Below are 27,976 nucleotides of genomic sequence, written 5' to 3' on the forward strand. Positions count from 1 at the left end.
TTAGACATTTGTCATTAAAATAAGGTCATAGTTCACTGCCAAGCTTCTTGCTGCTGTGCACCTGATGCAGAGCAAAGATAGCCATTTCCGAGGAGCACCTGGTTTGCATAATTGTTTCAGAGCAAGGGCTTTATAATAATAATAATAATAATAATAATAATAATAATAATAATAATAATAATTATTATTATTATTATTATTATTATTATTATCAGTTACTAGTGTTTTTATTGTTTGGTGTGTTCGTTTTTCTTTTTAATAGTTGTTAGCAGAACCAGAATAAGAACACTTTGGGCCCTGCTATAAAAACAAAGGGTACCATTTGTTTTCATTTATTTCTTCCTATTTTAATTAGCCTATATATTGTAATTATTTATTTGATAATTAATACTATTTTATTGTAACGCCAAAGTAGGCCTGTCTTATTATTTTTTATTATTATTAAATTTGCTGTATTGTAGGCTAGATGGCAGGCTTTAAATATTTTAAATAACATTTACTCATAACCTTACTAATTCGAGAGCCGAATCTAAAAAAGTTTAAGTGCAATAAGCCTGTACAATAAGGGAGCCGCAATGCATATTTCTAGCGCATTCTTTCACTCAACAATTATTGCTGGAATAATGAAATAAATTTCAAATTAACTAATTAAACACATTATAGTTGATTCACCTAGGGTTGTAACGGTATGATTTTTTTACGGTATGATAATCGTCTAAAACAATACCACGGTTTGACGGTTTCGTGGTATACGGTATTAAATAGTAATTCTCATAGCAAAGACCCTAAAAAGAATAACACGTTTTCTGACTGAACAAAGGTTTTATTTCAACAAACTTTTCAAAGAACCATTTTAATAGAACTATAGAAGTCTTTTATAAAAATAAACTGAAAAATTTCCCATTTTAATAAATTAAATTAGAAGTAATAAACAAGCAGGGTCTTTTAAGATTAGACAAATATAAACTTAAACTGTCCTTCCTTATAAGCAGGATAATTGGGAGACCAAAAGTGCAAAACCAAGTTTATGGCTGTAAACATGTATTTAAAGCGTTGTTTTTTTCAGTCTAGGTTGTGGTGAAGAAATGTAAGCATGTTGAGATTTTCAGGACTTAATCTTGACCGCTGAGGTGAGAGAATGTGTCCACTTGTACAATGAACAAATAAAAAAATAAGAAAATAATAAATAATGTGTCAAAGTACAAATAAACATGGTGCAAATCCTCAGTAAAAAAATAGATATAAATATTTACTATACTATAAATAGTTACATAACGAAACTAGATTCAATATGGAACATCCTTAGGTTTTATGTGCCAGCATGGATATGGTTGTCTGTGGATATGGATTTGGATATGGTTGTCTGCAATGCAGACAAACAGCTGCACCTTCATTTGCGTCTTTTGAAAACAGCAAGAGCAGCAGTTCGTCTTTGCTGTGTCACTGTTTTGTCATGTTTCTGTGCTGCTGTGCATGCAAAAGTACTTAGTATGAGAATTATTTCATGCAAAACTTTTTTTTTTTTGCGTTTTATTTAGCCGCGCATAAATGTATGCCTATCTCTCATTCCGTGTTGTTCAAAAAGCTCATTGTTGGTCCACATACAAAAGCGAAACCTATGCTTATTGGTTGTGATATAGCGAGTTTGAACCAATCTGGGCATGGAGGAGGGACAATGCATCAATGTATCATGTCTGGTTTGTCCGGAGACACAGTGACGAGCGTTTCTTTGTCAAATCAGTGTTGTCAAATTTTGATGACGTAACCGCACTGATTCCGGAGCCTCTGAAAGTCCGCGAATGTTATGTGATACAGCACTGGAAAGCTGAGATTCTCTTCTTTATGCCAATCTTTGAATTTTTTGAATCACTAAAGTCATTTCTTACGAGGTAGGATCTGTTGTTGTATTATATATTTTCGTTTTAATATGCAAATAAATTTCTTTAATTTGTAATAGGCCTATTGTCCCTCATTGCATAAAATAACCAGCCTTTGTATTCAATATGTTTGTAAATTGTCCATCCAGTTTGACGCAAGCTAAACAACATTTTAGTCTGTTTTGCTTATTAAATGAGTGATTTTCACGGAGAAACAAATCATCCATCCACACAGTTTTGTATAGGACCTGTGTGAACAAAAATATACACTTCATCATAGCCTATAGGAAAATGTATCTGTTTAGAACCAATTTTGTGTTGTATAATTAAAAATATTAAAAATACAATAATAAAAAAAGGAATAACATTTGAAGTGCAATGCTTCAAAGATCCAATACGCTGCATGCAGAGCCAAAACAAAAACTGGTTTGTTTGTTTAATAAAATAATAATATGAAATCAAAGTGAAATAGTTCCATAACCTGTATTATAACTGTAGTCACCCTATATGACAAATCATCCGTTGCGCCGGTCAGTTTAACCTTTAATCAAGAATGTGCCAGAACCAAATGAGAATATTTACAGATTACCTCGGTCTGTGAAGGATGCAGAACACAGAAACTCGTTGAGAATGGAGATGCATGTTAGATGTTTTATATCCCTTTAGATATTGTAAATAAACAACAAGTTTTTTTAGAGATTGTGTCATGTCTTTTCTTTGACGCACGCGATGAACAGCCCCGAAAAGGCGCCTTTATTTAGCCTGTAGCCTAAATAATAGTTTAGATTTTATAACGTTCCATTACTTTAAATGTATAATGTTTTTTAATATTTATGGATTATATAAAATATATAGTTTATATAAATGCGCTCTGATCATTCAAGGATCATAATGCGTTGCATATTCTTCTTATTCTTCATTACAAATCTGCCCAGTAAAGTATGGGGTGCCTCAAGGATCAGTTTTAGGCCCTTTACTGTTTACAATTTACATGCTACCTCTGGGAGACATTATTAGAAGACATGGGATCAGCTTTCACTGCTATGCAGATGATACTCAATTATATATTTCCACTAAACCTGACGAGACGTCTGAACTTTCTAAACTAACTGAGTGTATCAAAGACATCAAAGACTGGATGACCAACAATTTTCTTCTCTTAAACTCAGACAAAACAGAATTATTACTCATTGGGCCTAAATCTTGCACACAGCAGATCTCGCAACTCAATTTACAATTAGAGGGATACAAAGTTAGCGTTTAGCTCTACTATAAAAGATTTGGGTGTCATATTAGACAGCAATCTAACTTTTAAAAACCATATATCCCATGTCACAAAAACTGCCTTTCTTTCATCTGAGAAATATCGCTAAATTACGAAATATGCTATCCATCTCAGATGCAGAAAAGCTAGTCCATGCTTTTATGACTTCGAGACTGGATTACTGTAATGCTCTATTTGAATTTAAAATATTACTTCTCACCTATAAAGCTCTAAATAATCTAGCTCCTGTTTATCTAACCAACCTTCTGTCTCGCTACGAACCAACTCGCTCCTTAAGATCTCAAAATTCAGGGCTTCTGGTAGTACCTAGAATAGCAAAATCAAGTAAAGGAGGTCGAGCCTTCTCTTTCATGGCTCCTACACTCTGGAATAGCCTTCCTGGTAATGTCCGAGGCTCAGACACACTCTCCCAGTTCAAAACTAGATTAAAGACCTATCTGTTTAGTAATGCATACACTCAATGCATCACCTAGTGGGTTCCACACTGGCTTCTGCATCTTGCCTATATACACTATGAACAGCATCTACGCTAATTGTTCTCTTTATTCTCTATTTTCACCTGGGCATACTCATCCCGAGGTCCTCAGACTAGGCGGAGTCACTGATTGGATCCAAGACCAGCGACGTGATGATCCCAAGGATTCCATATCCGGGACCAGGCCATATCCTGAGCTGCTGCTGCGCTGATGGTCATGGGGAGTGGAGAACATGTTTCTGATTCCAGCGACGCTCCAGGGACAGACGAGTCATCGCTGAGGCCATCTTCCAGCATAAACCACGGCGAATGAAGTTCTGCACAAGACTTTTGGCCAGCGGAGAAATTAAAATGGTCGTGCCCAACTGAGTCTGGTTCTCTCAAGGTTTTTTTTCTTCACTCCCATCAGGTGAAGTTTTTTTCCCTCTCCGCTGTCGCCACTGCCTCGCATGGTTCAGGATTGGTAGAGCTACGCATCGATGAATTTGCTCTTCAGTGTTTGAACTCTCAGTAATGATTAAATCACACTGAACTGAGCTAAACTGAACTGAACTGAACTTAAACACTAAAACCTGAACCACACTGTTCCAGTTACTGAACCACACTGTTCCAGTTACTATGACCATTTATGTGAAGCTGCTTTGACACAATCTACATTGTAAAAGCGCTATACAAATAAAGCTGAATTGAATTGAATTAGGCTTGATCCGTAAATTGTGTATTTTATAAACTGATCGTTTATAAGGACTAAGCTATTAATAACTGTAATTCCTCGAATGGAAAAGTCTTGATTAAAGAAAAAGAGAACTTAATTCGACATATGCATATAGTGCACTTATTTCTGCGCGCATCGCGCGCTTTACCGAATTACCTTTTTTATTTTTTATGCACTATAAATGCATCTGGCAGCACCGAAAAGAGCAAATGCCAAGTTATTAGCGCAGCGCACGGACAGCTTGCTCATCTAGTCTGAACCAGGGGTTTTCAAACTATTCATTGCACACCGATCCCATTGCATTTTATTTAGGATAAACCACTTATTTAAAGGGTGCGTCCTCTCCAATACACCACTGAATTATAGTGTCAAAATATTTAATAATTATAATTAAGATAGACTCCTGACCTCCATTTAATAAACAATTTATTTGCCATACTCTGTTAATTTGAAGTTTAAAGTTTAAATCATTTACGTTAAACTTAAATTATTTAAAAACTTAAAAAGACTTAAATTTAGTCATTTAAGACATTTTAGGTCATAAGTTTACATACATTGACCGTTGCATTTAGTAGGCCTATTCTGGTCTAAATAAGCTTTTTGCATCTTAGGTGTTTACACACACAAATTAAGCAGTTTATACGTACATTTAATGTTACATTGAAATTACTTTTGATGCAATAAATAATCCTAAATAGTTGAAAGTGTTAACATATTCTTGAAATGTAGTTATTTTATAACTATGAAATTTATTACTAAACAAAGTGAATCATTATGAATTTGCCAAGAAATAATCCACTTTACCACTGTGAAGCAATGCCCCACACTCACTAGAACGGTAGAACCTGCGGACTGTATGATATGTTCTGTATGTAAAATAGAGAAAATAAGCAAGATGCGCACTCTCATGCAGCTAGTGAAATATAGCGCGTCACAGCAATGAACTAAAAATAAAACCACCCTTGAAATGCTGGCGATCTTAATTTTTTCAGCCTACACTGACTGAGAATAATGTTGCACTATTTTATTAACAAATAATTAGAATGTTTTTTTTTTCCTTCAACACATTCATCATTACTTTTGCCTGTGCAAGTTTTTTGCGCGCGCTTGAGCGCGAAGGCATCTATTTTCAGGTGCAAGATGCCACTTTGGGTGGCACCAGCACACTCTGCCACACCTGTGGCTATGTCCCTGCTACAATAATAATAACAACAACAACGACAAAATAATAACAAAAAATAATAATAATAAGACAGGCCTACTTTGACGTTGCAATAAAAAAGTATTAATTATCAAATAAATATTTACAATAGGCTAAAGGCATATATTCAATTAAAATAGGAGAAAATCCAATAGAAACAAATGGTACCATTTATTATAGCCCCATGCAGGGTCCAATGTGTTCTTACAACCATTGAATAACTAAGTAAATAATACTAATAACAATACTAATAATAATAGGCCTAATAATAATAATAATAATAATAATAAATTATTATTTTATATAGAGTAGGCTATTATTTAGGCCTACAATAGCTCTGAAACAATCATGTAAACCAGGTGCTGCTCGGAAATGGCTTTCTTTGCTCAGCATCAGGTGCACAGCAGCAAGAAGCTTGGCAGTGAACTATGACCTTATTTTAATGACAAATGTCTAAGAATACTGCTGATTTACGTTTTTATTTAATTTATACATACGCAATGAATGTAAGCCTGCTAACTGTGTGTGGTTCAAATGATAGAATATGTAAACTTTGTTTATATATATAATTAAATAATAATAATTAAAAGCCTGCGTGTAAGGCTTTTATTTTGAGGGTGACGTCACGAGCGCAGATTTGGTTAACCAATTAGAGGAAAGTGGGCGTTTCAGCACCGCCTACATGTGTAAAATTAATTTTAAAGTCGTTTATCCGTTTTCCTACCCTAAACCAAAAAATGAAAATCCAGCCAAAATCTCGTTTTTTCGTTTTCTCGTGAGCAAAAAAAAAACCCGGAAAAACGGCCGTTTTCTCCATTTCCTTTATTCCGTTTGAAAATGGAAAACAAATGAACAAAACGTACACGGGTCCGTGTATCATCCGTTCATTTGATTATTCCTTTTATTACGGAAAACGAAACATCAGAAAAACGATGAATATTTCGTTTTTCTGTTTATTCTGTTGGCAGAAAAAACGGAAACTCATCTGTTATTCTGCTTATTAACTTAAAACGAAATATTAAAACAAACACAAAACCAAAACGAAATAATGAGTCAAAAAATGGTCTGTGTACGGTCCGTGTACATTTTGTTCATTTGTTTTCCATTTTCAAACAGAATAAAGGAAATGGAGAAAACGCCCGTTTTTCCGTTTTTCTTTTGCTCACGAGAAAACGAAAAAACGAGATTTTGGCTGGATTTTCGTTTTTTGGTTTAGGGTAGGAAAACGGATAAACGACTTTAAAATTCATTTTACACATGTAGGCGGTGCTGAAACGCCCACTTTCCTCTAATTGGTCAACCAAATCTGCGCTCGTGACGTCACCCTCAAAATAAAAGCCTTACACGCAGGCTTTTAATTAATATTATTTAATTATATATATAAACAAAGTTTACATATTCTATCATTTGAACCACACACAGTTAGCAGGCTTACATTCATTGCGTAAGTATAAATTAAATAAAAACGTAAATCAGCAGTATTCTTAGACATTTGTCATTAAAATAAGGTCATAGTTCACTGCCAAGCTTCTTGCTGCTGTGCACCTGATGCAGAGCAAAGATAGCCATTTCCGAGGAGCACCTGGTTTACATGATTGTTTCAGAGCTATTGTAGGCCTAAATAATAGCCTACTCTGTATAAAATAATAATTTATTATTATTATTATTATTATTATTATTAGGCCTATTATTATTAGTATTGTTATTATTATTATTTACTTAGTTATTCAATGGTTGTAAGAACACATTGGACCCTGCATGGGGCGATAATAAATGGTACCATTTGTTTCTATTGGATTTTCTCCTATTTTAATTTAATATGCCTTTAGCCTATTGTAAATATTTATTTGATAATTATTACTTTTTTATTGCAAGGTCAAAGTAGGCCTGTCTTATTATTATTATTATTTTTTGTTATTATTTTGTCGTTGTTGTTGTTATTATTATTGTAGCAGGGACATAGCCACAGGTGTGGCAGAGTGTGCTGGTGCCACCCAAAGTGGCATCTTGCACCTGAAAATAGATGCCTTCGCGCTCAAGCGGGCGCAAAAAAAACTTGCACAGGCAAAAGTAATGATGAATGTGTTGAAGGAAAAAAAAACATTCTAATTATTTGTTAATAAAATAGTGCAACATTATTCTCAGTCAGTGTAGGCTGAAAAAAATTAAGATCGCCAGCATTTCAAGGGTGGTTTTATTTTTAGTTCATTGCTGTGACGCGCTATATTTCACTAAGGCTGCATGAGACTGCGCATCTTGCTTATTTTCTCTATTTTACATACAGAACATATCATACAGTCCAGGTTCTACCGTTCTAGTGAGTGTGGGGCATTGCTTTACGGTGGTAAAGTGGATTATTTCTTGGCAAATTCATAATGATTCACTTTGTTTAGTAATAAATTTCATAGTTATAAAATAACTACATTTCAAGAATATGTTAACACTTTCAACTATTTAGGATTATTTATTGCATCAAAAGTAATTTCAAAGTAACATTAAATGTACGTATAAACTGCTTAATTTGTGTGTGTGTAAACACCTAAGATGCAAAAAGCTTATTTAGACCAGAATAGGCCTACTAAATGCAACGGTCAATGTATGTAAACTTATGACCTAAAATGTCTTAAATGACTAAATTGAAGTCTTTTTAAGTTTTTAAATAATTTAAGTTTAACATTTAAACTTTAAACTTCAAATTAACAGAGTATGGCAAATAAATTGTTTATTAAATGGAGGTCAGGTGTCTATCTTAATTATAATTATTAAATATTATGAAACTACAGTGGTGTATTGGAGAGTACGCACCTTTTAATTAATTAATTTTAAATAAGTGGTTTATACTAAATAAAATGCAATGGGATCGGTGTGCAATGAATAGTTTGAAAACCCCTGGTTCAGACTAGACGAGCTAGCTGTCTGTGCGCTGCGCTAATAACTTGGCATTTGCTCTTTTCGGTGCTGCCAGATGCATTTATAGTGCATAAAAAATAAAAAAGGTAATTCGGTAAAGCGCGCGATGCGCGCAGAAATAAGCGCACTATATGCATATGTCGAATTAAGTTCTCTTTTTCTTTAATCAAGACTTTTCCATTCGAGGAATTACAGTTATTAATAGCTTAGTCCTTATAAACGATCAGTTTATAAAATACACAATTTACGGATCAAGCCTAATGAAGAATAAGAAGAATATGCAACGCATTATGATTCTTGAATGATCAGAGCGCATTTATATAAACTATATATTTTATATAATCCATAAATATTAAAAAACATTATACATTTAAAGTAATGGAACATTATATGTTATAAAATCTAAACTATTATTTAGGCTACAGTACAGGCTGTTCAGCGCGTGCGTCAAAGAAAAGACATGACACAATCTCTATAAAAACTTGTTGTTTATTTACAATATCTAAAGGGATATAAAACATCTAACATGCATCTCCATTCTCAACGAGTTTCTGTGTTCTGCATCCTTCACAGACCGAGGTCTCATTCCGAGGTAATCTGTAAATATTCTCATTTGGTTCTGGCACATTCTTGATTAAAAGTGAAACTGACCGGTGCAACGGATGATTAGTCATCTAGAGTGACTACAGTTATAATACAGGTTATGGAACTATTTCACTTTAATTTCATATTATTATTTTATTAAACAAACAAACCAGTTTTTGTTTTGGCTCTGCATGCAGCGTATTGGATCTTTGAAGCATTGCACTTCAAATGTTATTCCTTTTTTTTTTGTTGTATTTTTAATATTTTTAATTATACAACACAAAATTGGTTCTAAACAGATACATTTTCCTATATGATGAAGTGTATATTTTTGTTCACACAGGTCCTATACAAAACTGTGTGGATGGATGATTTGTTTCTCCGTGAAAATCACTCATTTAATAAGCAAAACAGGCCAAAATGTTGTTTAGCTTGCGTCAAACTGGATGGACAATTTACAAACATATTGAATACAAAGGCTGGTTATTTTATGCAATGAGGGACAATAGGCCTATTACAAATTAAAGAAAATTATTTGCATATTAAAACGAAAATATATAATACAACAACAGATCCTACCTCATAAGAAATGACTTTAGATAATGTAAATAAGCATCAAGTTTTTTTTTTTTGAGATTGTGTGTCTAATTCAGTAGTGTAGTGCGTTCGCGTGGGTTTTCTCCGGGTGCTCCGGTTTTCCCCACAGTAAAAAGACATGCGGTACAGGTGAATTGGGTAGGCTAAATTGTCCGTACTGTATAAGTGTGTGTGTATGTGTGGATGTTTCCCAGAGATAGGTTGTGGCTGGAAGGGCATCCGCTGCATAAAAACTTGCTAAATAAGTTGGCGGTTCATTCCGCTGTGGCGACCCCAGATTAATAAAGGGACTAAGCCGACAAGAAAATGAATGAATAATGTGCAATACTAATTTAAAATACGTATCACTAACCTTATATGTGAAATAGCAGGGCCGCTGTAGCACTTTCTCAAGAAGAGCAAATGTCAAATTATTAGCGCAACGCACATGTAGCGAGCTCATCTGTTTGTCGGAACTACTAGACACAATTTTTTTATCAACTATAATGTGTTTAATTAGTTAATTTGAAATTTATTTCATTATTCCAGCAATACTTGTTGAGTGAAAGAATGCGCTAGAAATATGCATTGCGGCTCCCTTTATTGTACAGGCTTATTGCACTTAAACTTTTTTAGGTTCGGCTCTCGAATTAGTAAGGTTATGAGTAAGTGTTATTTAAAATATTTAAAGCCTGCCATCTAGCCTACAATAACAGCAAATTTAATAATAAAAAAATAATAATAAGACAGGCCTACTTTGGCGTTGCAATAAAATAGTATTAATTATCAAATAAATAATTACAATATATAATTAAAATAGGAAGAAATAAATGAAAACAAATGGTACCCTTTGTTTTTATAGCAGGGCCCAAAGTGTTCTTATTCTGGTAACAACTATTAAAAAGAAAAAAAAAAACACACCAAACAATAAAAACACTAGTAACTGATAATAATAATAATAATAATAATAATAATAATAATAATTATTATTATTATTATTATTATTATTATTATTATTATAAAGCCCTTGCTCTGAAACAATCATGCAAACCAGGTGCTCCTCGGAAATGGGTATCTTTGCTCTGCATCAGGTGCACAGCAGCAAGAAGCTTGGCAGTGAACTATGACCTTATTTTAATGACAAATGTCTAAGAATACTGCTGATTTACGTTTTTATTTAATTTATACTTACGCAATGAATGTAAGCCTGCTAACTGTGTGTGGTTCAAATGATAGAATATGTAAACTTTGTTTATATATATAATTAAATAATATTAATTAAAAGCCTGCGTGTAAGGCTTTTATTTTGAGGGTGACGTCACGAGCGCAGATTTGGTTGACCAATTAGAGGAAAGTGGGCGTTTCAGCACCGCCTACATGTGTAAAATGAATTTTAAAGTCGTTTATCCGTTTTCCTACCCTAAACCAAAAAACGAAAATCCAGCCAAAATCTCGTTTTTTCGTTTTCTCGTGAGCAAAAGAAAAACGGAAAAACGGGCGTTTTCTCCATTTCCTTTATTCTGTTTGAAAATGGAAAACAAATGAACAAAATGTACACGGACCGTACACAGACCATTTTTTGACTCATTATTTCGTTTTGGTTTTGTGTTTGTTTTAATATTTCGTTTTAAGTTAATAAGCAGAATAACAGATGAGTTTCCGTTTTTTCTGCCAACAGAATAAACAGAAAAACGAAATATTCATCGTTTTTCTGATGTTTCGTTTTCCGTAATAAAAGGAATAATCAAATGAACGGATGATACACGGACCTACACGGACCGTACACGGACCATTTTTTGACTCATTATTTCGTTTTGGTTTTGTGTTTGTTTTAATATTTCGTTTTAAGTTAATAAGCAGAATAACAGATGAGTTTCCGTTTTTTCTGCCAACAGAATAAACAGAAAAACGAAATATTCATCGTTTTTCTGATGTTTCGTTTTCCGTAATAAAAGGAATAATCAAATGAACGGATGATACACGGACCGTCCGTGTATGGTCCGTGTACGTTTTGTTCATTTGTTTTCCATTTTCAAACGGAATAAAGGAAAGGGAGAAAACGGCCGTTTTTCCGTTTTTCTTTTGCTCACGAGAAAACGAAAAAACGAGATTTTGGCTGGATTTTCGTTTTTTGGTTTAGGGTAGGAAAACGGATAAACGACTTTAAAATTCATTTTACATATGTAGGCGGTGCTGAAACGCCCACTTTCCTCTAATTGGTCAACCAAATCTGCGCTTGTGACATCACCCTCAAAATAAAAGCCTTACACGCAGGCTTTTAATTATTATTATTTAATTATATATTAACTAAGTTTACATATTCTATCATTTGAACCACACACAGTTAGCAGGCTTACATTCATTGCGTATGTATAAATTAAATAAAAACGTAAAGCAGTATTCTTAGACATTTGTCATTAAAATAAGGTCATAGTTCACTGCCAAGCTTGTTGCTGCTGTGCACCTGATGCAGAGCAAAGATAGCCATTTCTGAGGAGCACCTGGTTTGCATGATTGTTTCAGAGCAAGGGCTTTATAATAATAACAATAATAATAATAATAATTATTATTACTATTATTATCAGTTACTAGTGTTTTTATAGTTTGGTGTGTTTTTTTTTTCTTTTTAATAGTTGTTAGCAGAACCAGAATAAGAACACTTTGGGCCCTGCTATAAAAACAAAGGGTACCATTTGTTTTCATTTATTTCTTCCTATTTTAATTATATATTGTAATTATTTATTTGATAATTAATACTATTTTATTGCAACGCCAAAGTAGGCCTGTCTTATTATTTTTTTAATATTAAATTTGCTGTTATTGTAGGCTAGATGGCAGGCTTTAAATATTTTAAATAACATTTACTCATAACCTTACTAATTCGAGAGCCGAACCTAAAAAAGTTTAAGTGCAATAAGCCTGTACAATAAAGGGAGCCGCAATGCATTTTTCTAGCGCATTCTTTCACTCAACAATTAGTGCTGGAATAATGAAATAAATTTCAAATGAACTAATTAAACACATTATAGTTGATAAAAAAGTTGTGTCTAGTAGTTCCAACAAACAGATGAGCTCGCTACATGTGCGTTGCGCTAATAATTTGACATTTGCTCTTCTTGAGAAAGTGCTACAGCGGGCCCTGCTATTTCACATATAAGGTTAGTGATACGTATTTTAAATTAGTATTGCACATTATTTATTCATTTTCTTGTCGGCTTAGTCCCTTTATTAATCTGGGGTCGCCACAGCGGAATGAACCGCCAACTTATTTAGCAAGTTTTTACGCAGCGGATGCCCTTCCAGCCACAACCCATCTCTGGGAAACATCCACACATACACACACACTTATACAGAACGGACAATTTAGCCTACCCAATTCACCTGTACCGCATGTCTTTGGACTGTGGGGAAAACCGGAGCACCTGGAGGAAACCCACGCGAACGCACTACACTACTGAATTAGACAGACAATCTCAAAAAAAAACTTGATGCTTATTTACATTATCTAAAGTCATTTCTTACGAGGTAGGATCTGTTGTTGTATTATATATTTTCGTTTTAATATGCAAATAATTTTCTTTAATTTGTAATAGGCCTATTGTCCCTCATTGCATAAAATAACCAGCTTTTGTATTCAATATGTTTGTAAATTGTCCATCCAGTTTGACGCAAGCTAAACAACATTTTGGCCTGTTTTGCTTATTAAATGAGTGATTTTCACGGAGAAACAAATCATCCATCCACACAGTTTTGTATAGGACCTGTGTGAACAAAAAAATACACTTCATCATAGCCTATAGGAAAATGTATCTGTTTAGAACCAATTTTGTGTTGTATAATTAAAAATATTAAAAATACAATAAAAAAAAAAAAGGAATAACATTTGAAGTGCAATGCTTCAAAGATCCAATACGCTGCATGCAGAGCCAAAACAAAAACTGGTTTGTTTGTTTAATAAAATAATAATATGAAATTAAAGTGAAATAGTTCCATAACCTGTATTATAACTGTAGTCACCCTATATGACAAATCATCCGTTGCGCCGGTCAGTTTCACCTTTAATCAAGAATGTGCCAGAACCAAATGAGAATATTTACAGATTACCTCGGAATGAGACCTCGGTCTGTGAAGGATGCAGAACACAGAAACTCGTTGAGAATGGAGATGCATGTTAGATGTTTTATATCCCTTTAGATATTGTAAATAAACAACAAGTTTTTATAGAGATTGTGCTATGTCTTTTCTTTGACGCACGCGCTGAACAGCCCCGAAAAGGCGCCTTTATTTAGCCTGTAGTCTAAATAATAGTTTAGATTTTATAACATATAATGTTCCATTACTTTAAATGTATAATGTTTTTTAATATTTATGGATTATATAAAATATATAGTTTATATAAATGCGCTCTGATCATTCAAGGATCATAATGCGTTGCATATTCTTCTTATTCTTCATTAGGCTTGATCCGTAAATTGTGTATTTTATAAACTGATCGTTTATAAGGACTAAGCTATTAATAACTGTAATTCCTCGAATGGAAAAGTCTTGATTAAAGAAAAAGAGAACTTAATTCGACATATGCATAGTGCGCTTATTTCTGCGAGCATCGCGCGCTTTACCGAATTACCTTTTTTATTTTTTATGCACTATAAATGCATCTGGCAGCACCGAAAAGAGCAAATGCCAAGTTATTAGCGCAGCGCACAGACAGCTAGCTTGTCTAGTCTGAACCAGGGGTTTTCAAACTATTCATTGCACACCGATCCAATTGCATTTTATTTAGGATAAACCACTTATTTAAAATAAATTAATTAAAAGGTGCGTACTCTCCAATACACCACTGAATTATAGTGTCATAATATTTAATAATTATAATTAAGATAGACACCTGACCTCCATTTAATAAACAATTTATTTGCCATACTCAATTTAATTTGAAGTTTAAAGTTTAAATCATTTATGTTAAACTTAAATTATTTAAAAACTTAAAAAGACTTTAATTTAGTCATTTAAGACATTTTAGGTCATAAGTTTACATACATTGACCATTGCATTTAGTAGGCCTATTCTGGTCTAAATAAGCTTTTTGCATCTTAGGTGTTTACACACACAAATTAAGCAGTTTATACTGTAACGAGCACACACGTCGCCCTGGTCGCTAATCCATCCCAGCTGGACCATCATCAGCACAGGATCGCTCACAGCTGGACGTCATCAAGCGGAGAGGCATATAAATCACCTACTTCCCGGAGCACCTCACCTCGAAGAAGAGCACCGTTTGCACACCCCTTCACTTTGTAAATAAAGCACCCTCCGGGGACTTGTCTGTAAACTTATCAGTAAACTGTGTCGGTGTTTTCCCTCTGCCTCGCTATAACTGGTGGAGAATGCGGGCAATTACAGAGGGAAAAAATTCAGAAAACAGCACTTACCAGTAAGGAGAAATATCGCTGAATTTTTTTCTTGTTTCTTTGTGTTTACAGACAGGCATCCACTCTCTCTCTCACTCACGCTCTCTTGCTCGGCTGTCATCCTCTCCTGAGTCATGTCGATGGAAGAAGTAGTACGCCATCTAGCGGAAATTTCAAGAAGACAACAGGTAATAACCGAACAGCTCACCGAAGGAGAAGACCGAATGGAGCAACAGCTCCGCCAAGCGGCCGGTTCTAGCCAGTTCCCTGATGTGAGCACTCACCGTTATATCACCAAACTCAGTGACCTGGATGATATAGATGCTTACCTGCACACTTTTGAAGTGATTGCCGAAAGAGAGAGATGGCCGAAGGAAAGTTGGGCGAGGATGTTGGCACCGTTCCTAACTGGAGAAGCTCAACGAGCGTATTTTGGATTGGAGACACCGAAAAAGTAAAAGCATTAAAGCATTGAAGAAGGAGATACTCGCCCGAATGGGGCTCTCCACCATAAGCGCAGCACAGCAGTTTTCCTTATGGTCTTATTATGAAAAGCAGCCGGTACGTACCCAAGCAGCTCATTTATCTCGGTTGGGGCGGTTATGGCTGTTAGGAGGAGATCCTTCGGCGATCCAGGTCGCTGAGAAAGTGGTGATTGAGAAAATGATGAGGACGTTACCCAGACGGCTCCGCACACTTACCAGCATGAGGAATCCCGACTCGCTGGCCGCCTTGGTGGAGGCGGTGGAGCTGGCAGAAGCTCACGTGGCCCGGGAGACTGGGGAGAGAGCAGCTCTGCCACCTCGGAGGGTAAATGCACCAGGGCGACCGGTGGAGGGCACAGCACAACCAGGCAGCAGACCGGTGGTCCCCAGCCCAGTCGACGAGCCAATGCCCACAGAGCCCACATCACACTCGACCCCGGCCTGGACAGCAGGGTGCGTAGTACATCGCAACGTCCCTCCCGAAGCTCCCACCCGAGGAGTATTGTTAGACGGGAAAACACAAACAGCCACGTTGGATACAGGAAGCGCCATAACCCTAATTCACCCGAAAACTTTAAAAAGCCATCGTGAAGGAAAAGGGCGAATCCCTATTACGTGTGTGCACGGGGATACTCGCCACGTACCCTCACAGAGAGTGACCATCGCAGCAAAGTCGGGCAGCTGGCGCATTGAAGTAGGAGTGGTTCCGGATCTTCCCGTACCCCTCCTTCTGGGCAGAGACTGGCCGGGGTTTGACGATCTACTCACCCACCATCAGGCTCTATCGGCTCGTCTGAAGAAAAAGAACAAAGGACGGGCTCAGCGGGACCGCCAACCAGCGCTGATGGCCACCGAGAGCGACAGAGGGGGTGAGTCATCATCGGCTAACCTATATTTTGATCTGTTCCAACAGATAACTGCAGGTGGCGATTTCGGAAGGGCGCAACGAGAAGACGAAACGTTGAAACACTGCTGGCCACAAGTGAGGATCATTGACGGTAACGAACGGTTTCCCAGCCCTCACCCCCTCCCACATTTTATTGTACAAAATGGTCTGCTGTACTGTGTCGCAGAGAGGCGGGGGGAAAGGAAGACACTGTTGGTCGTCCCGAGGACCAAGAGGGAGACGGTTCTGGAGCTGGCACACACTCCCCCGATGGCGGGACATCTAGGAGCGGCCAACACAATTAAAAGAATCAGAGATCGGTTCCACTGGCCCGGGTTGGACGGAGAAGTCAAGAGGTACTGTCAGACATGCGACATCTGCCAAAGAACATCTCCCCAACGACCACCCCCCAGCCCTCTGATACCGTTACCCATCATCGATGTGCCCTTCAACCGCATTGGCATGGACTGGATAGGGCCTTTGCCGAAGTCGGCCCGGGGACATGAACACATCCTTGTCATCCTCGACTACGCCACCAGATACCCTGAAGCGATTCCCCTGAGGAAAGCCACGTCATCGGCGATCGCGAAGGAGCTGTTTCTGCTATGCAGCCGAGTAGGAATACCAGCGGAGATTCTGACCGACCAGGGCACCCCATTTATGTCCCGGTTGATGGCAGACCTCTGCCGCCTCCTAAAGGTAAAGCAAATAAAAACATCTGTTTATCATCCACAGACTGACGGCCTTGTAGAGAGGTTCAACAAGACGCTGAAGCAGATGCTCCGCCGGGTGGTGGCAGAGGATGGGCGCGACTGGGACCTCATGATCCCGTACGTGCTATTCGGGATCAGAGAAGTTCCCCAAGCATCCACAGGTTTCACCCCCATTTGAATTGCTGTTTGGCCGCCAACCACGTGGGCTATTGGATGTGGCTCGTCAAGCTTGGGAGCAGGAGCCAGCCCCACAACGGTCAGTAATTGAGCACGTACGGGACATGAGAGGACGCATTGAAAAAGTCATGCCCATCGTCAAGCAACATCTGACCGAAGCCCAGCGCGCCCAACAGAGATTATATAACTGGCCCGCCCAACCCAGAGAGTTCCACCCAGGGGACAAGGTGATGATCCTCATACCTACCACTACTTCAAAGTTCCTGGCATCTTGGAAGGGGCCATATACAGTGGTAGAAAGGGTAGGGCCGGTAAACTATCGAGTCCGTCAGCCGGGACGAAGAAGAGAAGAACAACTGTACCACATCAACCTGATGAAGAAATGGGTTGCAGCTCCAGGTCATCTAGTTGCCTTCTCAGAAGAAACTTCTCCCGTTGTCCATATAGGTGAGCAACTCTCACCGAATCAGAAGGCGGAGCTGCAAGCCTTGGTCGGTCAGTTCAAGGATGTGTTCTCAGAGAAACCGGGCCGAACCACTATTTTCCAGCACGACGTCATCACCCCACCTGGCACCATCGTCCGGCAGAGGCCTTATCGAGTACCAGAAGCTCGCCGGCTGGCTATCAACGAAGAGATCCAAAAGATGAGGAAATTAGGAATCATCGAACCATCTCGTAGCCCGTGGTCTAGCCCCATAGTGATGGTCCCCAAACCCGACGGCACCCTCCGCTTCTGCAACGACTTCAGGAAGCTCAACGAAATATCTAAGTTCGACGGGTACCCCTTGCCTCGGGTGGACGAGCTGCTGGATCGGCTGGGTGGAGCCCGATTCATATCCACGATCGACCTCACCAAAGGCTACTGGCAATTACCACTAAGTGATAGCGCCAAGGAGAAAACCGCCTTCTCCACTCCCGGTGGGCACTGGCAATACCGGGTTCTTCCCTTCGGGCTCCACGGGGCCCCAGCCACATTCCAACGAATGATGGACATCCTGTTGATGCCCCATCAGCCGTATGCAGCAGCCTACCTCGACGACCTGATCGTCCACTCCGAGTGATGGGAAGAACATCTATCCCGGTTACGGAGGGTGCTCCTTGATCTTCGTAGGGCTGGGCTCACAGCTAATCCCAAGAAATGCCACCTGGGTCTAGTAGAAGCCAAGTACCTCAGATTCCACATCGGTAGAGGTCTCATACAGCCACAACAAAACAAGATAAAAGCACTACAAGAAACTCCACAACCCACCACAAAGACCCAGGTATGTGCATTTCTGGGGTTAGCGGGCTACTATAGATGTTTTATTCCTAATTTCTCATCCATAGCCAGCCCTCTGACAGAACTGACCAGAAAGGGGCAGCCGGAGAGGATACAATGGAACGGAGAAGCAGATGACGCGTTCCGAGCCCTGAAGACGGCCCTCACATCCTCACCGGTACTGCACGCACCTGACTTCGGCTGCCCCTTCATTCTACAAACAGATGCTTCCGACTCGGGCCTGGGCGCGGTCCTCTCCCAGGTCCACGGCGATGAAGAACACCCCATCATGTACGTGAGTCGGAAGCTTACCCCTGCAGAGACCCGGTACGCAACAGTGGAGAAGGAGGCCCTGGCGATCAAGTGGGCAATCCTGGAGCTCAGATACTATCTCCTCGGAAGAAGATTTACCCTGGTGACCGACCACGCTCCATTACAGTGGATGGCTACAGCAAAAAACAACAACGCTCGAGTCACCAGGTGGTTCCTGTCGCTCCAGGATTTCAACTTCACAGTGCAACATCGAGCCGGGGCCTCCCACGGAAACGCTGACGGTCTCTCAAGGCTCTGGTCAGGATGGGCAGGTCTGTCAAGACATTCTACCCCCCCTCTCAATACTTTACCTTTCCTCCGCAGGAAACCCAGGACCAGGACGACGCTAAGGGGGGGGGAATGTAACGAGCACACACATGCCACGTCGCCCTAGTCGCTAATCCAACCCAGCTGGACCATCATCAGCACAGGATCGCTCACAGCTGGACGTCATCAAGCGGAGAGGCATATAAACCAAGCCCACGCCAGAGGAAGACGAGCTTCATTCAACTTATGACTCCCTGCGCTAATGCTTGTCTCTCTGTCTCTCCTCCACAGCAGACTCCAACTCGTGACGATCCCACACCCGACTACTCACTGTCCTTCACCTACTTCCCGGAGCACCTCACCTCGAAGAAAAGCACCGTTTGCACACCCCTTCACTTTGTAAATAAAGCACCCTCCGGGGACTTGTCTGTAAACTTATCCAACTGTGTCGGTGTTTTCCCTCTGCCTCGCTACAATACGTACATTTAATGTTACTTTGAAATTACTTTTGATGCAATAAATAATCCTAAATAGTTGAAAGTGTTAACATATTCTTGAAATGTAGTTATTTTATAACTATGAAATTTATTACTAAACAAAGTGAATAATTATGAATTTGCCAAGAAATAATCCACTTTACCACAGTAAAGCAATGCCCCACACTCACTAGAACGGTAGAACCTGGACTGTATGATATGTTCTGTATGTAAAATAGAGAAAATAAGCAAGATGCGCAGTCTCATGCAGCCTTAGTGAAATATAGCGCGTCACAGCAATGAACTAAAAATTAAACCACCCTTGAAATGCTGGCGATCTTAATTTTTTCAGCCTACACTGACTGAGAATAATGTTGCACTATTTTATTAACAAATAATTAGAATGTTTTTTTTTTCCTTCAACACATTCATCATTACTTTTGCCTGTGCAAGTTTTTTGCGCGCGCTTGAGCGCGAAGGCATCTATTTTCAGGTGCAAGATGCCACTTTGGGTGGCACCAGCACACTCAGCCACACCTGTGGCTATGTCCCTGCTACAATAATGATAACAACAACAACGACAAAATAATAACAAAAAATAATAATAATAAGACAGGCCTACTTTGACGTTGCAATAAAAAAGTATTAATTATCAAATAAATATTTACAATAGGCTAAAGGCATATATTAAATTAAAATAGGAGAAAATCCAATAGAAACAAATGGTACCATTTATTATAGCCCCATGCAGGGTCCAATGTGTTCTTACAACCATTGAATAACTAAGTAAATAATAATAATAACAATACTAATAATAATAGGCCTAATAATAATAATAGTAATAGGCATAATAATAATAATAATAAATTATTATTTTATACAGAGTAGGCTATTATTTAGGCCTACAATAGCTCTGAAACAATCATGTAAACCAGGTGCTGCTCGGAAATGGCTTTCTTTGCTCAGCATCAAGTGCACAGCAGCTGGAAGCTTGGCAGATGACCTATGACCTTATTTTAATGACAAATGTCTAAGAATACTGCTGATTTACGTTTTTATTTAATTTATACATACGCAATGAATGTAAGCCTGCTAACTGTGTGTGGTTCAAATGATAGAATATGTAAACTTAGTTAATATATAATTAAATAATAATAATTAAAAGCCTGCGTGTAAAGCTTTTATTTTGAGGCTGACGTCACGAGCGCAGATTTGGTTAACCAATTAGAGGAAAGTGGGCGTTTCAGCACCGCCTACATGTGTAAAATGAATTTTAAAGTCGTTTATCCGTTTTCCTACCCTAAACCAAAAAACGAAAATCCAGCCAAAATCTTGTTTTTTCGTTTTCTCATGAGCAAAAGAAAAACGGAAAAACGGCCGTTTTCTCCATTTCCTTTATTCCGTTTGAAAATGGAAAACAAATGAACAAAACGTACACGGACCGTACACGGACCATTTTTTGACTCATTATTTCGTTTTGGTTTTGTGTTTGTTTTAATATTTCGTTTTAAGTTAATAAGCAGAATAACAGATGAGTTTCCGTTTTTTTCTGCCTACAGAATAAACAGAAAAACGAAATATTCGTTTTTCTGATGTTTCGTTTTCCGTAATAATAGGAATAATCAAATGAACGGATGATACACGGACCATTTTCCCATAGGCTTTTCGAAGATTGCAAATAATAAGCTCTGTGTTCAAACACTGTTTGACACTTACACGTTTTGTCCAGCCGGATAATCCTCACACGAAAATACAACTTTGAACACTTTTGGATCTTAAATGCAAACGCAAGAATTGAAAAGCTAACATTAGGCTACAAACGGACTACAGGCCCCTCGCCTGTGACGTCAGCACTACCCTGCTACAGGCAACTTTTCAAGCTTATTTTTAGAAATAATGTCCATGACAAAGAGCTAATCTCTATGTTTATTGCATTATAATTCACTGTATATATTATAAACAAATAAATATGCAAAAACACATAGATCTACGTGCCTTTTGGATCGTTTTTACGTGGGAAATACATCTGTCATCAGACATCAACCAAGCCTAATAATGATAAAAAAAAAACACATAATCAAACAAATTTCCACTTTCCTTTATTGTTTCCATTAGTTAATAGCAAATAAAAAAGGTTTTTGCCATTTTATTTGTATTTTTACAAAAATATCTTCAATTTCATATGCGTCCCTGAACTTAATGTCCACCCTGTCATCATGGGTCACTTGGCCCTTTAATTACTAATATGATGCAATCAGTGACATCATCACCAGAAGGTTGACATATTTGAAATGAGATCAGACCAACAGCATCAAGAAGAGTAAGTACTTTGTCTTATTTTTCATGTTTATCATCATTATATGTTCATTGTTTGATGTGGTCACTCATAACATGTCCACCCTGTTGGCGTGAACATCTGAAAAGTAAATATTTTTTTCGCCAAATGTTTAGGTATATTTGTCAAAATACTTCAGTCACCTTCAAGTTAGCTTGTTATGATTGCTAGTGTCCCACCATGTGCTTAATAAAAGCAGATTAGCTAAAATTGTCCACCCTGTCACTGTCCACCCTGTCACCAAGGCTGTTATGACAAGGTGGACATCACCGCTGAGATGGGTAACATAAGATTACGTATCACATTTAATGACAATTTAGAAACAATAAAACTGATTGTGAAAACATATTTTACTGTATTTTTTGTGTGCTAATAGAATACTTTTTTTTTTAGAAGTATGGGACTTAATGGAGCTGAGATAGCAAGGGGTTACAGAGAGCGTCGAGATGCAGATCCAGACAGAAGAAAGCAGTATCTTGAGGGAGAGAGAGCCAGGTGGCAAAGAGACAGGCAGACTGGAAAGAAGAAGAGTGTCAGTGAAATAAGTGAGCATGAGAGGAGAGACAAGAGAAAGAGATGGAGGGAGGCTAAAAACAAGCCAGAGCAAAGGCCAGGAGGAATGCTTTGCTTGTGTCAGATACACCACCCATCTCTCCTGAAGCTCAGCATGAACCAGGGCCATCCAGGTTGGAATCTATAGTAGACATTTAGGGATATACTTAAGCTGGTTAAATGTATTTTGAGATATTACTTGTATGTAGACTATGTCTTGACTGAGTCTCTCTTTTATACGCACACAAACACAGAAGCGTGTGCAAATGCAGGCTCACACACTCTCTCTCTCTCTCTCACACACACACACACACACAAGGACACTCAAAATTTTCCCTGTGTGTCTGTGTATGCGTGCGTATATGGAGAGAGACTGGGTGTGCATTTTAGAGATTTATTTAAGTATTAACTATCTTAACTGGTTTTGAAGTAAAACTTTTGGGGGGAGTGTAAAAAAGTTTTTTGTTTTCACAGACAAAAGCGTCAAGGACAAAACATTCGGAGAAGATTAACAAGAAAACTTAAAAAGGAGATTCAACAGCTGGAGATAAAACTTAAAACCATCACACATATTAGTATTTCGTGAATTTAATGGTAAAACTGAAATGTTGTAACGTTAATACATTGTTTGAGCTGTTCGTCATCCCAGAGCATGTTCTTGAAGCCAGGGGTATAGAATCAAAGCCAGGGATATGGTTTTATAAGACAAAAGGGCACAGTATACATCTGTTCTTTTATGACTCTGTTTAAGTGTGTTATTATTGGCACTTCTGTGTCTCTTCCTTCAGTTGTCCTCCCTGTCATGTTACCGTCCACCCCGTCATATGTCATTGTCCACCCTGTAATATGCACTTTAACTGAAAAAAATAAAAATGTCTTTATACAAATGACAATATTTAGCATTTGTTCTTTTAGGAACATTTAAGGATAAATTGGTTTTGGATAAATTTTGGTCAGATATGTTTCCTATCTTATTTTTTACTTTAAATGGTATGTAACTCGGCAGAGCTCTGATAGCAGAACATAGTTTTTTGTTATTTCCAAAGTTTTTGAAGTTTTTTCTAATTTAAAAAAATATATATATAAGAAAAGGGAACGAAATATGTTCCAAAGGTGTATTTTTTAGAATGATAACACTGTCAGAAATATTTGCTTTCTGTATCCATTTGTCCCTGACAGGGTGGACATATTTTGTAAGTTGGTCCAAATGTTTTTGCTTATAATTGTTTTATTAAAGGTCCAGGAGCTGGACCAACCAGCAATTGTTGAAGTTTAAAGTCTTCTTAAAAGAATAAACATGTGGTTTAACAAAAAACTTGAACACCATCTTTAAGAAATTTTCATCTGTCAAAGGCACTCTATGGTGATATTGACCCATTCCCTTTTTGTCACGAAATACACTGAAAAGCAGCCCATACAGTCACATATGCTATACATTTTACGGAGGAGTGTAAATATTGCTGTTATGACAGAGTTAAATGTGTTCAGATGAAGAAGAAAAACCCGAAGAAAAATCACTTGATCACATTAAAATGACAGTTAACATGCATGTAATTTAACACATTTATTCAAAGGTTTGCATTACTGAGAGCAGGAAAGAGACAGGCTGCACTGCAGTATCTTCATAATATTGTTTATTAAAATAAATGATCAACAAATGAATCTGTCTCGACAGCCGTTACAAGTGAAGGAATTATCTGCACAAAATCTGAATTCCCAATTAGAAAAATACTATGAACTATAAAATACTATTCATGAAAATACCTAACAGACAAATCCAACTGCCCATCACGAGCGAGCTGCGCTCCAGACCAGATCAGCTCGATGACGTATAATGTCTCTGACACCGCCTGTAGTCCCAATTAGCAACTTGATAGCAACCGTCTTTTTAAAGAAGCATTACCGATTTAAAAATTCAAGAGTGTGCTGTAACTGATGTGTTTTATGTCGTAGAACAAAACGTGAAAGTATTTTGAGTTTGTGTTTGCCACGAACCTTATTTAAGCGATTTTACTGAAACTCCATTGAAAAAACCCATTGACTTTGGGACGAGGGAACCGGAACTGCTAAAATGCTAACTCGCTTCCGGGTTTTTGCATACAAATTGTCATTGACGTCATAGTTCCTCCACTCTATTCAGTAAGCTCTTTCGCTCAGCACAGAGATTTCTTTAATTATTTTGGTTTAGTCGTTTGATATGCAGCAACACAGTCAAATATTTCGCCGAACAGATCAGCCACTTTTGAAGCTCATAAACAACCATAAATTCCTTGAGCAGCAGGAATTAGGAGGTTTGCTGAAGGTGCAGCTGTCGTGCAGTGAGGGGTTTGCGTCTTTAATAAACTACAACAGTTTGTGTTTATTGAACAGTAAAAATGATTAATAAATCCATCTGAAACAATCCCCGTAAAAGTCACATCTTGTCTTCAGTTTCGGGCTGTGGCACGCTTTGCACTCACACTATGGGCATACTCACACTATGCTATCCGAACCGTGCCCAGGCCCGTTTCCCGGATCGCTTGAGAAGTGTGAGTGCTCTGAATTGGGCTCAGGCACGGTTCACTTGGCCGGCCCTGAGCTGGTTGGAAGAGGTGTATTCACTTGGGCTTTGGCGTGGTGTGCTTGTATGTGAGTGCAAAATGCGCCTAAACCCAAAACTAAAAGCAAGAAGTGACTTAAGAAACCGTTTAATATGGATTATGTAATCATTCTTACTGTTCAGTGAACGCAAACTGTTGTTGTTTATTAAACATGAAACCCCTCACTGCACGACAGCTGCGCACCTTCAGTAAACCTCCTAATTCCTGCAGCACGAGGACTTTGATTGTTTATGAGCATCAAGTGGCGGATCTTTTCGGCTAAATATTTGAATGCGTATCAATGCATATTAAATGACAACCGATATAACTGAAGAAATCTCCACTGTGCTGAGCGAGAGCACTTACTGAACAGCACAGCGTCGATGACGTAAGCGTGCCCAGGCCTGAGTGTGACTGCGGGCCGTCAGGGGAGACGGGAGGGGGGACAAGTGTGCTTTGGCTTGGTTCAGTCGGTTAGTGTGCGTACGGCCTATAAGTGTATTGCGCCAAAGCCCAAGTGAACTGCGCGCTGGCACACCTCTTCCAACCGGACCAGGACCGGTCAAGTGAATCATGCCTGAGCCCGATTCAGAGCACTCACATTTCTCAAACGATCCGGGAAACGGACCCGGGCACGGTTCGGATAGCATACAGTGAGTAGGCCCTTAGCTTCTGTTTAACTCAACGCTGTGTGTATGAATGAGTAATGTTTCTCAATGATCCAGTTAACAATTTTAATGCCTACTTTTCTCAACTATTCATGCCTCAATAATTCTGTGAATGATTTAAATACTTTGTTTGCCTGAATGATTAATGAACAAATGATCTTATTTCAACAAATTTATTTTTTTCTTTATAATTTTCTTTTTTTTCTTTTTTGTGATTGCATTCAGTTTGATGGTAATTATAATTTTTTTGTTGGAGTTGTTTAGTATGTTTGGTAAATTTGTTTTGTCTTCTCTCCTAGAAGTTGGGGACAGTGTGCCTGAATTAGTGCCTTATTAACTTACCTTTTGTTTCAAGTGTTTCACCGTACCGGTGTGGGGGGAGTGAGCATGTGTAAATGTTCTCTAGCTCTTAGAAGAACCTTCAAAGGTTTTTGGATTATGTGAAAGGGTTCTGCCGAGTATGATTTTCACTTTTTTTTTACCCAATGTAAATTTCAACTGCCAGATGACTACTTTAATTATTCATTAGCAAATGATCTGCTAAGCTATCATTATGTTATAAACTACTTGTTAAGGACACAACAAGACAAGATTAACTAATTACGTGTCCCAGCAAGGAACTGGAATTCTAGTACTTCTGTGACAAAATTAATGTTTGCAATGCTTAGTTAAAAGACTGAAATTGTTCAGCCAGCTTCATAACATTTTACACTAGCTTTCACTGTCAGAAACACTATCACATAATCCAACTATCACATTATCCAAGTTCCTCAAATTTTAAACATTTAATTGGATAAACACATATAAATAATTATTAGGTAAACACGTTTACCCACCTGTTAAAACATTGCAGCATGTGTTTAAATGGGGTATATGCCGAGCAAGTGTCTTTCCCATACTGATAAACTTCCGGTGACCTGTTATTGTGAGTTTTTTATTTTCATTTTATACAGTTCCTTTTACAGCAACGATGTTGTAATGTAATTCAAATAAAATCAAATAAAAAAGACTTTGGCATTCATTTAGTTCAGGGGTGTCAAACTCAATTCCTGGAGGGCCGAAGTCCTGCACAGTTTAGTTCCATCCCTGCTCCTACACACTTACCTGCAGGTTTCAAACAAGCCTGAAGGACTCAATTAGTTTGATCAGGTGTGTTCAATTAGGGTTGGAACTAAACTGTGCAGAGCTGCGGCCCTTTTGGAACTGAGTTTGACACCTGTGATTTAGGGTGCTTTCACACCTACACTTTTGTTTCGGAACGTGTCTCGTTTGCCCAGTTAGCGCGGTTCGATTGGCATATGTGAACAGGGCAATCGCGCTCTGTTCCGCGCCAAAGTAATCGCTCCGAGATCGCTTGAATGAGGTGGTCTCGGCTCGATTGAAACGAACCCTGGAGCGGTTCGATTGCAGTGAGAAAGCGATCTGATCCGAGCGCGGTTATATCACAGTGTTTTATGGATATGTAATAGGCTTACGGCTATATGAAGAGAGAATTAGGAGTAGGGCGGGAAGTTTCGCGAGTCTCCGGATGCCCGCAAACGAGTGATGATCTCCCGCTAATCTCGCGTCTCTCTCCCAGTCCTCAAATAGGCATCGTCGCGCACCCTTCTCACCCCTCCCCACCGCATCTCTCCTCAGACACGTCACGCGCGCTTGCACCCTGTCAATCACCACCAAACCACCACCTCTCCTGACAGCTGAGCGGGACGCTGCAAAATAAACCCTGACACTCTGACCAATGTAAGGAGAGTTTACTCGCACGTGACTTGTTTTAGCTCTTTTGGTCCGATTAGAAACTTTGCAGTGTGAAAGCGAACCGCTCCAAGAGCAAAGAGCAACAATGTAACAATTTTAATCTCTGTTTCGGAACAACTGAATCGATTCACAGGTGTGAAAGCACCCTTAGTTGTTCAAGCGTAAAACGAGACAAAAAGCTGTTTGCTTGTACACGCCCGTCAGAATCGGCAGACTAGCGCAGAAGCTCCGTTGAATATACTGGGGTAAAATAAATGCTAATATTTTAAAGACATGGTGGGGGAAATGTAATTTAATGCAGTACTTCTTGCACAGTCTGAGATCCACTTTATATTGGATATCACTCAGCCAGTGGAGATCATTGATTTTTAAAGAAAACAGACCTTAAACGCGCCGATTTTGCATTGGCATACAATTCACCGGAAATGATTAACCAAGGTTTACTGGCAAATTAAAGGGCCTATTAGCATGCTTCGGC

General features: G+C 38.4%; 1 protein-coding gene across 1 annotated transcript; it reads left to right on the forward strand.

Annotated features, from left to right (window-relative positions):
* The first annotated feature begins 15,107 nt into the window (after positions 1–15,107).
* LOC141379050 (uncharacterized) lies at positions 15,108–19,564 on the forward strand. The gene is made up of 2 exons (XM_073931612.1): positions 15,108–16,389; positions 19,425–19,564. Exons 1-2 carry the CDS (start codon positions 15,531–15,533, stop codon positions 19,439–19,441), a joined length of 876 nt encoding a protein of 291 aa, XP_073787713.1. The 5' UTR covers positions 15,108–15,530; the 3' UTR covers positions 19,442–19,564.
* The last annotated feature ends 8,412 nt before the right edge of the window (positions 19,565–27,976 follow it).

The sequence above is a fragment of the Danio rerio genome, chromosome 19 (genome assembly GCF_049306965.1).
Source record: "Danio rerio strain Tuebingen ecotype United States chromosome 19, GRCz12tu, whole genome shotgun sequence".
Classification (NCBI taxonomy): Eukaryota; Metazoa; Chordata; class Actinopteri; order Cypriniformes; family Danionidae; genus Danio; species Danio rerio.